At 44.1% G+C, this 15,814-nt stretch overlaps 2 protein-coding genes across 3 annotated transcripts in view; both read right to left on the minus strand.

The window, feature by feature from the left end:
- The window catches only part of hgsnat (heparan-alpha-glucosaminide N-acetyltransferase), a 54,071-nt gene extending 43,312 nt beyond the window's left edge, over positions 1-10,759 (minus strand). The window contains exons 1-3 of one of the 2 annotated variants that reach the window (XM_072583956.1): positions 10,426-10,759; positions 5,784-5,899; positions 3,476-3,612 (exon numbers count right to left, since the gene is read on the minus strand). In XM_072583956.1, the coding sequence (XP_072440057.1) occupies positions 3,476-3,612; positions 5,784-5,899; positions 10,426-10,696 (524 nt within the window). In that variant the 5' untranslated portion in view covers positions 10,697-10,759. The remainder of the gene's footprint in view (positions 1-3,475; positions 3,613-5,783; positions 5,900-10,425) is intronic. The other variant, XM_072583957.1, reaches the window with a different exon arrangement.
- hpse (heparanase) overlaps positions 1-15,814 on the minus strand; it is a 194,155-nt gene that overhangs the window by 106,236 nt on the left and 72,105 nt on the right. The window lies entirely within an intron of this gene.

The following is a 15,814-nucleotide window of genomic DNA, read 5'->3' on the forward strand; positions in this document are numbered from 1 at the left end:
AAAATTTCTCAACTTGTTTTCATATGGTGGCATGGTGGCTCATTGGCTAGCACTGCTACCTCACAGCGCCAGGAACCCGGGTTCGATTCCAGCTTCGCGCAACTGTCTGTGTGGAGTTTACACATTCTCTCAGTATCTGTGTGGATTTCCTCCAGGTGCTCTGGTTTCCTCCCACAGATTTGGCGTATTGGGCATGCTGTATTGTCTCAGTGTCCAGGGATCTGCAGGTTGGGTGGCTTTGCCATGGGAAGTTCATGGTTACAGAGGAGCGTGTCTGGGCAGGATAGTCTTCGGAGGATCAGTGTGGACTCAATGGGACGAATGGCCTACTTCCACACTGTAGGGATTTTATATTTAACTAGTTTACTTTTCTTTATTCCCCTCAAATTATGAGTCATTCCTTGCTGATTTTAATATCCTCCCTATCCTTAAACCTACTACAGATTTGGCAACATTGTAAATCTCTTCTTTTAAGATAATAAAACCTTTAACTTCTTTGATTCTTTAAGTTACAGTATTTTTAAGAATTAACTTTAACTTGTTTAAACTAATTCAAACTGCTTCACCAAAATTGCTCATACCTCTACAACCTCTGGTTTAGAGATAAACTGACTGTTTACATTTAAAATCCCAGTTTCAGGCTTTATAACACTTAATATGATACTCCATCATAGTATAGTAGATTACAATTTACCTACTTTCATTAAAAAGTGTACAAAATCTTTATTGGTTGCAGGACATCCTCAAGTGCTTTAACTCAGTGAAGTATTTCTAATCTGAAATTGTGGTGCGGGAGAAAACATAGCAGCCATATTACACACAAAATTCCAACAAACAGCAATTTATTTTTGTGATGTTAACTGAGGAAGAAATTTAATTTAATAATAGCCAGAGAAATCAGTATGATTTTAATCTTATTCACTGCACAAACCAAATTTGCAAAAGTAATTTGAAGGGTAAGTTAATAAAATAGATTCAGAGAATCCAAACAAAGTATATTTCTGTCAGGGTGAAAGGGAAGGCTAGTAGGTATAGGGAATGCTGAATGAAAGAAATTGAGGATTTGGTTAGGAAAAAGAAGGAAACAAATGTCAGGTATAGACAGGATAGATTGAGTGAATCCTTAGAAGAGTATAAAGAAAGTAGGAGTATACTTAAGAGGGAAATCAGGAGGGCAAAACGGGGACATGAGATAGCTTTGGCAAATACAATTAAGCAGAATCCAAAGGGATTTTACAAATATATTAAAGGACAAAAGGGTAACTAGGGAAAGAATAGGGCTCCTCAAAGATTAGCAAGGCGGCCTTTGTGTGGAGCCACAGAAAATGGAGGAGATACTAAATGAATATTTTGCATCAGTATTTACTGTGGAAAAGGATATGGAAGATATAGACTGTGGGGAAATAGATGGTGACATCTTGCAAAATGTCCAGATTACAGAGGAGGAAGTGCAGGATGTCTTGAAACGCATAAAGGTGGATAAATCCCCAGGACCTGATCAGGTGTATCCAAGAACTCTGTGGGAAGCTAGAGAAGTGATTGCTGGGCCTCTTGCTGAGATATTTGTATCATCGATAGTCACAGGGGAGGTGCCGGAAGACTGGAGGTTGGCAAACATGATGCCACTGTTTAAGAAGGGGGGTAAAGACAATATAGACTGGTGAGCCTGACTTCGGTGGTGGGCAAGTTGTTGGAGTACATCTTGTCCTTCAGGATTTCCATGTATTTGGAAAGGCAAGGACTGATTCGGGATAGTCAACATGGCTTTGTCTGTGGGAAATCATGTCTCACAAACTTGATTGAGTTTTTTGAAGAAGTAACAAAGCAGATTGATGAGGGCAGAGCAGTAGATGTGATCTATATGGACTTCAGTCAGGTGTTCGACAAGGTTCCCCATGGGAGACTGATTAGCAAGGTTAGCTCTCATAGAATACAGTGAGAACTAGCCATTTGGATACAAAACTGGCTCAAAGGTAGAAGACAGAGGGTGGTGGTGGAGGGCTGTTTTTCAGACTGGAGGGCTGTTTTTCAGACTGGAGGCCTGTGACCAATGGAGTACCACAAGGATCGGTGCTGGGCCCTCTACTTTTTGTCATTTACATAAATGGTTTGGATGAGAGCATATGATTCTATGACCCTAAATCAGTAAGATTTCTCAATGTATTTTATAAACTTACCCTTCAAATTACTTTTGCCAATTTGGTTTTTGCAGTGAATACGATTAAAAACGTAATCTTCAAAATGAAAAGATTACAACAATTATTATTGTCAGCATATGCTCCTCCATTCAACATCATGGTCACTATTAATGACATTACAACCTACTCTTGCTAGTACTTCTGGACCTTTCCCACTTTCTAACTCTCTCCATACTGATGCTGCATTCTGACCTTCTGGACTGAGACTTTTCTCCTACTACCTTTACCTCATCTTCATGTTCAGCTGAGCTACCTCTTTTACTAGTTTGCCTTTCTTTTCTAAAAATCTAGTATCCTGGAATATTTAGTTCTCAACCTTGGTCATCCTGTGAAAACATCTCAAAAACATCCAATAAATGAAACACCTTTGCCCAGTAATTCATCTATCGAATACTATGCATATTCAAATATAATGCTATAATGTTACATCCTTACTATTTTTCCTGTATGTGGCCTTAGCCACCATGCTTTAATACAACCAAACAGCTCTAACCATCGCTGATACAATTTGCTTGACTTCGTTTAAGCACTGCTGTGCTACTCTGTAGCATTGACATTTTAATTTATCTCCATTAGTTAATCATTGTTTCAAGACAGTGTACTTAGTCCAGTTTCTCTTAGTCGAACAGTTTCCCTAACTCTAGTGCTAGCACCCCATGAATTGAAATCCCGACCTCCACCACAATACTTTCAATTACATATTTGAATTTCAAATGTTTAGTTTACACGAGCTCAAACTCCCTCAGCAAATCCTCACACCTAGCTCTACCTCGAGCATTGGTTTTTATATGAACAACAACTAGATCCGTCCCCTCTTTAACTGCAAGGTACGTTTTAAACTGAGCTTCAGGACTCCTGAGAATAGAGAACAGTATGTACCCGTTCTTGACTGTTTTACCTCCTACACACTTTTCCACAGCTACTGAGTCGATTCCTGTACCACAGTATCGCTGTTACTTGCCCATCCTCTCTGCAATCCCTATTCTCACTCCCAATGGCAACAAGTATCATGCACCCAATGATCAACATCTTAAGATTCCTCCACCACTGCATCTGTGGTTTCTTTATCTATCAAGTCAGTCACATCTCCTCTTGTGCCAGATTAATGACCAAATCTAAGGATTGCGACTGCCGCCTGAGTCAAAATGTCCAGATAACGTTTCACATACACCATGCTACTCAGCAGCTGCTCTGTCTCTGTTGGGAAATACAGGAGGTAGCAGAGATTTTCTCCAAATGCACGATTGCAGTAACAATGAGGAAATGCGTTCACTAACCTGCACACTTCCTTCTTGTCGACACTACTGTTCACCTGTAATGTTACTGGATACTTTGTGTCAATGGCAAATGTTGAATTCCTTGGGTGCCCTACATGTTTTTCTGTAGGTACATTTCCAAGTTCCTGGTACAGACACTGAGAAAATCAGATACAAAAATAGAGAGGGTTAAAGAAATAAAAACAAAAATCAGCTTCACACTTAACCTCACTTTTTAGCTTTGCAATGTTTTCAAACTAGTGTGTAGACCTTAAAACAAATGGTTAAAAATTTATCCTGACTGGAAATTCTCAGTGACTGCAGCACCAGAAACAACCTAACCAGCACAAAAGACAAAATGCAAACAAGCTCTGCCTGAAGCCACATGTTTGAGTTTTCTGCGTGCTCTATTGAGACATCACCCAGAAAACTACTCTCACCCCCAGGTGGAAACTGCAAGATTGGAACAATTCAGCTAGTCTGGGAACACACGCTGAAGCAAATAATACAAACCAGTTTTGTATGTATGATTATTTACAATGCCAAACCAGGTCATTTGGCAAACAGGGAGAAAGGTGAGGTCTGCAGATACTGGAGATCAGAGTCAAGAGAGTGTTGCTGGGAAAGCACAGGTCAGGCAGCATCCGAGGAACAGGAGAATCGCCGTTTCGGGCATTCCCAGGATGACCAATTCCACCTCAAAGTCCCAGATGGCCTCCTCCTTCTATGATCGCATCTTCAGTTCCCACATGGTTGACGAATCCCTCCACGACTCCCTCATCAAGTCCACACCCCCCCAACAGCCCACACCCTACTCCTGGCACCGCAGCAAGTACAAGACCTGCACCCACACCACACCCCTCACCTCCACCCAAGGCTCCAAGGGATCCTTCCACATCCAAGAAAAATTTATCTGTACCTCTACTAATGTCATCTACTGCATCTGCTGCACTCGGTGTGGTCTCCTCTACCTTGGAGGCAGGACAACATTGCGTGCATTGTTTCAGAGAACATCTCTGGGACACCCGCACCCACCAACCCCACCACTCTGTGGCTAAACACTTCAACTCCCCCTCCCACTCTGTCAAGGACATGCAGGTCCTGGGCCACCTCCGTTGCCACTCTACGCCTGGAAGAACATCTCATACTTTGCCTTGGGACCCTGCAACTACACGGGATAAATGTGGATTCCAACAACTTCCTCATTTCCCCTCCCACCACATTATCCCAATCCCAAGCCTCCAACTCACCACCATCCTCCTAACCTGTCCATCACTCCCCCCTGACCTATCACCATCACACTCACCTTTATCCACCTATCGTTTTCTCAGCTATCTTCCCCCACCCCGTCCCATTTCTCTCTCAGCCCCGGCCCACAAGCCGGGGATAGTTGGTGTTCATGGATGCGGATCGTTAGCTGTCTTCCTGTTTGTCCTATGTAGTGTTTTGTGCAGTCCTTGCATGGGATTTTGTACACTACATTGGTTTTGCTCATGCTGGGTATCGGGTCCTTCGTCCTTTGTACAGGCAACAACTCACTAGAACGAAGGACCCGATACCCAGCATGAGCAAAACCAATGTAGTGTACAAAATCCCATGCAAGGACTGCACAAAACACTACATAGGACAAAGGAGGCTCCCAAGCAAAGAGGATGTCACCTAGACAGGGGACGAAACGTCTGCAACACAAATTCCCAGCTCGGCGAACTGAACCACTACATGAAGGTACACTTTCACAGAAGAGGAGAAAAATTGTTTATGCTACAGAGAAAATGCTACTTCTTTGTGATTGAGCAAATAACTTTAGTCTAAATTTGAAGCATAACCTTATCAAAGCAGTTTTCAATGAATTTGTGCCCAATACCCAGAGAAAGAATATGTAGACTTGCCAACTTTAAAGGCATTTGGATGGTCACCGAATAAACATATGGATGATAAATGGAATAGTGTAGGTTAGATGGGCTCCAGATTGTTGCACCGACCTGTGAAACCATCGAGGGCCAAAGGGCCTGTACTGCAATGTTATGTTCTATATTCTACACACAAATATATGCACACACAAATAACTTTATTGCTTCTATACAATCTAAAGGTCAGTTATCTTAACAGAATTGATCACAAGTAGCTAGGATTTGTTTTCCACTAACAGTGTCCCCTCTCAATGCTACATCGATAACGGGTACAGAGAACATCGTTCTGGTTTTGCAACTGATACTTTTGCCCTAATTCCAAATGCTTCACGCTGAACAGGGAAGACACACTCCAGCACTTACAGTAGTACATTTGTGACACAACATAACTTTGTTGACTTGCAGTAATTCAAACCCACCTGATAGCAGTGATCTGATAACCAGGAGACTACCAGGCCCTCATGAAGCAACTCATTATAAACTTTTAAAATTGCTTGATCCATCTCAAGTTTTGGTGGTCTTCTTTCAGGCAATTCTGTGGTGAAATAAAAAGAAAAACAAATCACAAATGCTTGAAAGCAAAATAAATCTTAACTTCTCTCAGGCCTCTAATGAATCAATCACATTGTCTTTTCTTCTGGCACCATTTTAATCACTGCACTTCTAGTTAATTGGAAGGTTCTCAGGATACTGACAACAGTTGAGATTTATTTTAAAGAAAACATACAGGTTTGAAAATACAAATTCACCATGTTAGCTCTTGACAGGTATTTCAACAATTTAGGAGCAGCCAGATTGGAAGATATAAACGCACCATCTTAAACAATGTCCAATTGAACTATTCCTGATATCTCCTGTCCTTTAACAACTGCTCAATGTCTGCATGCTTGAGAGTTGCACCTAGATCATTAATTACAGTTCCCATTCCAGCCAGAATGCAACCCTTTACAAGAGTAAGAGCTGTTGTAAGCACTCATGCTAAAAGAGGTGCATAATCACTCTGCTTTCTCCCCTTCCTTGACTATACTACCCCCACTATATTATTTTGCACACCTACTGAATAGAGTCCTGTACCAGAGTCTCAGTTCGCTTGCCCATCTTCTCTGATCTTTATTCTACCAGCAAGTTAGCAATATTTGCGTCATCTAACTTCAGTTTAGCTTAATCTAGTGTCGCTTAATAAAGCAATGAGTGGTTACAATGAAACATGTTAGTCACATACACTCATTTTGATACAAAGCACCTCGGTTACTAGATAGGAGCAGACGTTCGGCAAATCTACAGAGAAAACAAAGCACTCAATCAAAAAAATTCTACTTTTTAATTTGTTTGTTTTACAAAGCATAACCAAGTAAAAGATCCAGTGCAATAGATTGCAACCATATGCCCAAAGCTCATGTGTAATAATTTAATATGTTAAATCAGAATGCAATTAAATGGGTTCCTAATTAGACTCATGGGATTAATGTACTGGATGGCATTGGCTTCCAAAGTGCCCTCAAGATAATACTTAAAGACTTGCTTCCTAAAGCAGACTAAACCCATACATAAGGTTCTCACATCAATTTGCACCAGGTGAAACAGAAGTTACTTCACACTGATACCATTAGAAATTCAAATTCTAAAAAGATGTCAGGGCTAGCTTTTCCTTTCTTTTGATGTATGAGCAGATTTCACTAGATGAGTGAAGGAAGCATTGACATGAGCAATCTCCAGTGACTTTGGATGTAGGTTTGCTCACTGAGCTGCAAGGTTCATTTCCAGATGTTTTGTTACCTTACTAGGTAACATCTTCAGTGGACATCAGGTAAAGCAATGCTGAAAATTCCTGCTTTCTATTTATGTTTGGGTTGGTGATGTCATTTCCTGTGGTGAAGTCACTTCCTGTTCCTTTTCTCAGGGAGTGGTAGATCGGGTCTAACTCGATGTGTTTGTTGATAGAGTTCCGGTTGGAATGCTATGCTTCTAGGAATTCTCATGCGTGTCTTTGTTTGGCTTGTCCTAGGATGGATGTGTTGTCCCAGTCGAAGTGATGTCCTTCCTCATCCGTATGTAAGGATACTAGTGAGAGAGGGTCATGTCTTTTTGTGGCTAGTTAGTGTTCATATATCCTGGTGGCTAGTTTTCTGCCTGTTTGTTCAATGTAGTGTTTGTTAGTCCTTGCACGGTATTTTGTAAATGACATTAGTTTTGCTTGTTGTCTGAATAAGGTCTTTCAAGTTCATTAGCTGCTGTTTTACTGTGTTGGTGGGTTTGTGGGCTACCATGATGTCAAAGGGTCTGAGTAGTCTGGCAGTCATTTCTGAGATGTATTTGTTGCAGGGGAGACTGGCTGGGGTTTCTGGATGTGTTTTGTCTGCTTGTTAGGGTTTGTTGCTGAGAAATCAGTGGACTGTGTTCATTGGCTACCCATTCTTTTTGAACACACTGTATACGTGATTTTCCTCTGCTCTGCATAGTTCCTCTGTGCTGCAGTGTGTGTTGGCTCATTGAAATAACGTTCTGGTGCAGCATCTCAAAACTCGCTAATCTCCAGTGACCTTTGGTTTAAAAATTGGATTCTATTAACAGACCCCCATGACTCTAGCTCCAGATTGACTTTCTGATATATACTGTGACGCAAGTCCCACAATATTATGAATCGTTATCCTCCCGTGAATCTTATTAAAAATCAATTCATTCAGAGGCATGGGAGATGGGCAATTAAATATATTCAGGGCTGAGTCAGATATATTTAGGTGACAAGAGTTAAAAGGTTATGGAGAACTGACAAGAAAACAGACTTAAGCCCCAATCAGATCAGAACTATCTTATTAAACAGCAAAGCAGACTTGACAAGCAAAAACACTTTGCACCCAATGAAACATCTTATGATGTGCATAGGAAACGAGACAGCAAATTCATGTACAGCCAGCTCCCACAAACAGCAATACATTGATCAGATTTTATTGAGATAAATATTGGTTAGGACAGAGGGGTAACTCCTGTACTCTCCCTCAAAATAGAGCTGTAGATTTTTTTAAGCTTCACTTTAGAAAACACACAAAGCTCTGTTTTGACAACTTCAGCATTCTCTCAGCACAGCACTGGAAGGAAGGCACATCATTTCAACTCAAGGCCACTATAGTTACAACTAAATTATAATTCAAAAACTTGAGTAATCTTAAGGCACAAACTATTGCTTGTAAACAGCCAAATCATTGCCCATCCAGGACACATGATTGAAAGACAATCATTTAATGTCACATGCAAGAGTATGCTGATACCCCACTAGTACACCCCATCCTGACTGTTGTAGCAAAAACCTAGAAGCTAAATTAAACACAGTAAACCTACTCAAACGGCCGTGGAATAAACACCTAAATAACCATTCCTAATGAAGGACTTCAACCCGAAACGTTGATTCTCCTACTCCTCAGATGCTGCCTGACTGGCTGTGCTTTTCCAGCAGCACACTCTCGACTCTGATCTCCAGCATCTGCAGTCCTCTTTTTCTCCTAAATAACCTATGCCAGTCACTAATTGAGAGATATGTCAGCCCCAATTCAGCGGATAAGATTCTTCCATTTGAGTTAAAAGTTTGTTAATCAGTTGTTTGTGTATAGAATCCCTACAGTGTGGAAACAGGTAATTTGGTCCAAGGAAGGGTTTGGAGGGATATGGGCCGGGTGATGGCAGGTGGGACTAGATTGGGTTGGGATATCTGGTCAGCGTGGACAGGCTGGACCGAAGGGTCTGTTTCCATGCTGTACATCTCTATGACTCTAAGTCCACACCAACCCCCCAAGTATCCCACCAGACCCATTCCCCTACCGTAACACACTACATTTTCCCTGGACTAACATCCCTAAACACAATGGCCAATTCATCTTTGGACTGTGGGAGGAAACCCATGCAGACACGGGGAGAATGTGCAAACTCCACACACAGTCACCCGAGGCTGGAATCAAACCTGGGACCCTGGTGCTGTGAGGCAGCAGTGCTAACCACTGAGCCACCCTGTTGTTAACTCAACTCAGAGAAAGAAACGTAAGAATATTAAGTCTCTCTCTCAGCCAATTAAAAACCCTAAATTAGCTCTTAGTTATAACAGTAACTACACAATAAATATTTAATACTTTGTAAAGTATTTTGGAACACTGAGGGGCACACTGTGACAGATACTCTATAAATACAAGGGCAAGGTGGAAATGGCTGAGAAACTAAACTGACAACAATCTGGTAACATGAGTTCAAGTCACATCAGTGTAGCAGTGCTAACCACTGAGCTACTGTACCACCTTGTTGTTGACTCAACTCAGGGAGAATTGTAAGAATATTAAAACGTCACTGTCTCTCAGCCAATTTAAAACCCTAAATCAGCTCTGAGTTATAACTGTAATGAAACAACAAATAGTTAATAGGTTGTAAAGTATTTTGGAACACTGGCTGGTGGGACACATGGTGACAGATACTCTATAAATACAAAAACAAGGTAGAAGTGGCAGTGAAACTAGACTGATAGTAATCTGGAAACATGAGTTCAAGTCACACCATTGCAGATGGGGAAATTTGACTCCAACATAAGTCTGGAATTATAAATAAAAATAAAAATGATTCCTGATGAAGGGCTTTTGCCTGAAAAGTCGATTTTCCTGCTCCTCGGATGCTGTCTGACCTGCTGTGCTTTGCCAGCACCACAAGTAAGCTTGACTCTAAATCTCCAGCATCTGCAGTACTCACTTTCGCCTGGAATAAAAACCTGATCTAATTGTAATCGTGTAACCACTACTGATTGTTGTAAAAATCCACCTTGTTCACTAACAGAGTATAAGGAATACTCAAGCAAGGTATTCCGGCTCTTAACTGCCTTCTGGGGATACAGGGATCAACAATAAATGCTCACTTGGCTAGTGATGCCCAAACCCATTAGTTTTGGTATTTTTAAAAACTCCCCAAGATCTGAGAACAGTAAACCCCCACCCACCCCACAACTACCCCCAGACTCCCCCACCCTCACCCACCCAGCCAGACTCCCCCACCCCCAGACACGAACACCTCCCTTGGATGGCCCTAAGGTACCTCCGGTCTCACCCTGTGACATGGCTCCAGGGAGAGTGAGGCCGCCCACCAGCAGCACCGCCAGAGCGGACAGCAGCACAGCGCCCAGGCCCAGCCTCACACTCAGGTCGCCCGGCTCCATCGCTCCTCCCGCCGCTGAGGCTGCCCGGCCCTCCTGCAGCTGCTGCTGCTGCCACCGTCTCCGCTCTGAGCTCTGGCCTTGTGAGACCGGCTCCACCACCCTCCTCCGACCCGCTTTCTCCTCCGTCCACTGCCCGACTCGACGCTTCATCCACGGCGCCGTCAACGGCCAAGGGCCAGGCCCGCCTCCGCCTCACGGGGTCACAGGGCGGGGCGTGGCAGGGGCAGGGGCGTAGGTAGGGCGGGGCCTGGTCCGGTGGGCGGAGCTTGTCTCGCGACGCGGGGCTGGCCTCGATGCGCGGCGATTGTTTCGATGGGCGGGCTTTGTCGCTATGGGCGTGACTGGTTTCGGTGGGCGGGGTCATGGGCCGATGGGCGGAGCTTGTCGTGCATGGGCCGGGCTTGCTTCGATGAGCGGGCAACGGTTAGATGGGTCTCGGTGGGCGGGGTCATGGCGAGGCATCACACATTAGGCGGGGCTTATCGATGGGCGGGATCTCGCACAATGGATGGGTTGGAATGTGTCAACGTCAGAGGGCAGGGCAAAGCACGTGTGCGACTTACGCCATGGGGGCGGAGCTTGGCATCCTTGGGGGCATCCGTTGTATGGAAAGTAAAGCTGCCCTATTGTGGCACAGTGGTAGTGTCCCTGCCTCTGGCCTCGTGGATCTGGGTTCAAATCCCACCCCAGGATGTGCACATGGGCGAAAGTGAGGATTGCAGGTGCTGGAGATCAGAGTCAAGATTAGAGTGGTGCTGGAAAAGCACAGCATCCAAGGAGCAGGAGAATTGATATTTAGGGCAGGAGCCCTTCGATGAGGCGTTCTTCCTCCAGGTGTCGGGCAGTGGAGGAGGCCCATGACCTGCATGTCCTCGGCAGAGTGGGAGGGAGAGTTGAAATGTTCAGCCATGGGGTGGTGGGGTTGATTAGTGCACGTGACCCGGAGATGTTCCCCATGTTCATATAAGTTTAGGGCAGGTCATAGAGTTGTACAGTACGGAAACAGACACTTTGCTCCAACTCGTCCATGCCGACCAGGTATCCTAACCGAATCTCGTCCCACTTGCCAGCACTCAACCCATATCCCTCTAAATCATAGACCCATCTAGATACCTTTTTAAATGCTGTAATTATACCAGCCTCAACCAGTTCCTCTGGCAGCTCATTCCATACCCACACCACCCTCTGTGTGAAAAAGTTGTCACTTAGGTCCCTTTTATATCTTCCCCCTCTTATTCTAAACCTATGCCCTCTAATTCTGGATTCCCCCACCCCAGAGAAAAAACATTGTCTATTTATCCTAAATATGCCCCTCATTATTTTATAATCCCCTGTAAGGTCACCCCTCAGCTTCTGACGCTCCAGAGAAAACAGCCCCAGCCTATTCAGCTTCTTCCAAAAGCACAAATTCTCCCACCCTGGCAACATCCTTGTAAATCTTTGCTGAACCCTTTCAAGTTTCACAACATCTTTCTGATAGGAAGGACACCAGAACGGCACGCAATATTCCAACAGTGGCCTAACCAATGTCCTGTACAGCTGCAACATGACCCCCAACTCTTATACTCAATGCTCTGACCAATGAAGGAAGCATACTAAACGCCTTCTTCACTATCTTTTCTACCTGTGACTCCACTTTCAAGGAACTATGAACCTGCACTCCAAGGTCTCTTTGTTCAGCAACACTCCCTAGGACCTTACCATAAAATGTATAAGTCCTGCTCTGATTTGCTTTCCAAAATGCAGCACCTCGCATTTATCTAAATTAAACTCCATCTGCCACTCCTCAGCTCATTGGCCCATTTGATCAAGATCCTGTTGAACTCTGAGGCAACCTTCTTTACTGTCCACCAATTTTGGTGTTATCTGAACTTACTGACGATACCTCCTATGTTCACATCCAAATCATTTATATAAATGATGAAAAGTAGTGGACCCAGCATCAATCCTGTGGCATACCACTGGTCTCAGGCCTCCAATCTGAAAAGCAACCCTCCAACAACACTCTCTGTCTTTTATCTTCAAGCCAGCTCTGTATCCAGACAGCTAGTTCTCCCTGTATTTATTGAGATCTAAATTTGCTAACCAGTCTCCTATGGGGAACCTTGTCAAACACCTTACTAAGGTCCATATAGATCACATCCACCACTCTGCCCTCATCAATCCTCTTTGTTACTTCCTCAAAAAAGTCAATCAAGTTCATGAGACATGATTTCCCACACACAAAGCCATACTGACTATACCTAATCAGTCCTTGCTTTCCAAATACATGTACATCTGTCACTCAGGAATCCCTCCAACAACTTGCCCACCACCGATGTAAGGCTCACTGGTCTGTAGTTCCCTGGCTTTTCCTTACCAACTTTCTTAAACAGTGGCACCACATTAACCAACCTCCAATCCTCCGGCACCTCACTTGTGACTATCGATGATACAAATATCTAGCAAGCAGCCGAGCAATCACTTCCCTAGCTTCCCACAGAGTTCTAGGGTACACCTGATCAGATCCTGGGGATTTATGTTTCAAGACATCCAGCACTTCCTCCTCTGTAATATGGACATTTTTCAAGACATCACCATCTATTTCCACCATATTCTATATCTTCCATTTCCTTCTCCAGAGTAAACATTGATGCAAAATACTTGTTTAGTATCTTCCCCCATCTCCAGCAGCTCCACACATTGGCTGCCTTGCTGATCTTTGAGGGGAGAAAGTGAGGACTGCAGATGCTGGAGATCAGAGCTGAAAATGTGTTGCTGGAAAAGCGCAGCAGGTCAGGCAGCATCCAAGGAACAGGAGAATCGACGTTTCAGGCATCAGCCCTTCTTCAGGATTCCTGAAGAAGGGCTGATGCCCGAAACGTCGATTGATCTTTGAGGGATCCTATTCTCTCCCTGATTACCCTTTTGTCAATAATGTATTTATAAAAACTCTTTGGATTCTCCTTAATCCTATTTGCCAAAGCTATCTCATGTCCCCTTTTTGCCCTCCCGATTTCCTCTGAAGTATTTTCCTACGGTCTTTATAATCTTCTAAGGATTCACTCGATCTCTTCTGTTTTTACCTGACGTAGTTAAAAATCACACACCAGCAGTTTATAGTCCAACAAGTTTATTTGGAAATACTAGCTTTCAGAGCGCTGCTCCAGTGCTCTGAATGTTTGTACTTCCAAATAAACCTGTTGGACTATAACCTGGTGTTGTGTGGTTTTTAACTTTGTCCATCCTAGTCAAACACTGTCCTCACATTATACCTGACATGTGCTTCCTTATTTTTCTTAACCAAAACCTCAATTTATCTAGTCATCCAGCATTTCGACAGCTACCAGCCTTTTCTTTCACCCTAGCAGGAATAAACTGTCTCTGGACTGTTATCTCATTTCTGAAGGCTTCCCATTTTCCAGCCATCCATTTACCTGCAAACATTTGCCCCCAATCAGCTTTTGAAAGTTCTTGCCTAATACCGTCAAAATTAGCCTTCCTCCAATTTAGAAGTTCAACTTTTAGATCCAGTCTATCCTTTTCCATGTCTATTTTTAAACTAACAGAATTATGGTCTCGGGCCCCAAAGTGATCTCCTGCTGACACCTCAACCACCTGCCCTGCTTTATTTCCCAAGAGTACATCAAGTTTTGCACCTTCTCCAGCTGCAATATCCACGTACTGAATCAGAACATGTTCTTGTACACACTTAACAAATTCCTGTCCATCTAAACTCTTAACACTATTGCAGTCCCAGTTTATGTTTGGAATGTCTGGTGACAAAAAATGTGCACAAGGTGCAAGGATTGAATGAGAATTTTTGGAATGTTGAGAATGCGAGGCACAAGATGTCAATCAGTGGTGTGGAACTCATTGTGCTATCAGGGACATTGCAAGGTGTGGGATTACAGAGAGACTGCAGTGCCGCAGCAATAGTGAGAGGATGTAGTGGTGCAGGAGACTGCATTCGGGCTTCTGTGCCAGGGCTTGTCCTCCTCATCTGCATTTTTCTTTTTTACTTTTTCCTTCTACTCTTTTTCTTTCTGCTGAAATGTATTTGATAAAGAGAGCTCTTCAGCAGGAAGCAGCTTCGATAGGCTCCTGAGTGGGTGGTGTTTTCAGAGGCAGCGTGACTGAGAGATGATCGATTGGCCTGTGAAGCCTGGAGTGGGATTCTCACTTCCATGTGGAGTAGGCCCCTCATGGCAGAATGGTGTGGGCCACGAAGGCCAGAGCGGGACACTCTCTCCGTGGTATGGCTTGGGCTGTGAAGCTCAGAGTGGCGCACTCTCTGGTATTACGTGGGCTGGTGTAGCCTGGAGTGGGACACTCTCTACAGTGTGGTGTGGGCTGGTGCAGCCCAGAATGGGACACACTCTATAGTATGGCATGGGCTGGTGTAGCCCAGGACGGGACACTCTCTGCACTATGGCATGGGCTGGTGTAGCCCGGAGTTGGACACTCTCTATGGTATGGCGTGGATTGGTGTAGCCTGGGACGGTACACTCTATATGGTATGGCGTGAGCTGGTATAGTCTGGAGTGGGACACTCTCTACAGTATGGCATGGGCTAGTGTAGCCCAGAGTGGAACACTCTCTACGGTATGGTGTGGCCTGGTGTAGCCCAGAGCAGGACACTCTCTGCGATATGGCATGGGCTAGTATCGCCCAGAGTGGGACACTCTCTACGGGATGGTATGAGCTAGTGTAGCCCAGAGTGGGACACTGTCTACAGTATGGCATGAGCTGGTGTAGCCCAGAGTGGGACATTCTGTACTGTATGGCGTGGGCTGGGACGTCTGGAACAGGAAACTCTGTGCGGTAGGCATGGGCTGGGAAAACCAGAGCGGGACACACTCACTGCGGCATGACATGAGCCTGAACACCCAGAGCAGGACTTTGGCAGCAGTATGCTATAGCAGCAGAGAAGGAAAAGTTCAACTCTCTAAGTTTTATTTTGTGAATGGTGTTTATGTACGAGCGATGGTGCACACTTTTCACTGTATTTTATATTGAATACATGTAACAGGAAAGAATATTCAAGATGTACTTGGGTGCTGGAGCACAGGAAGGATGAAGGCAGGAGAATACAAAAGCTATTATCAATAGCCATCTCTCTCAACTAATGAGAAACAGTTGGTTATTTTGGATTGAGGGGAACCATGCCACATTAAAAATGGGCAAGGCAAGGAGACAGCCACCCATGTACCTCACAGTCAGTACAGGGATTGAACCCTCACGATTAGCATCATTCCACAACACATTGTCGCCATCTAAGTTAAATGA

The sequence above is a fragment of the Chiloscyllium punctatum genome, chromosome 14 (assembly GCF_047496795.1).
Source record: "Chiloscyllium punctatum isolate Juve2018m chromosome 14, sChiPun1.3, whole genome shotgun sequence".
Taxonomy (NCBI): Eukaryota; Metazoa; Chordata; class Chondrichthyes; order Orectolobiformes; family Hemiscylliidae; genus Chiloscyllium; species Chiloscyllium punctatum.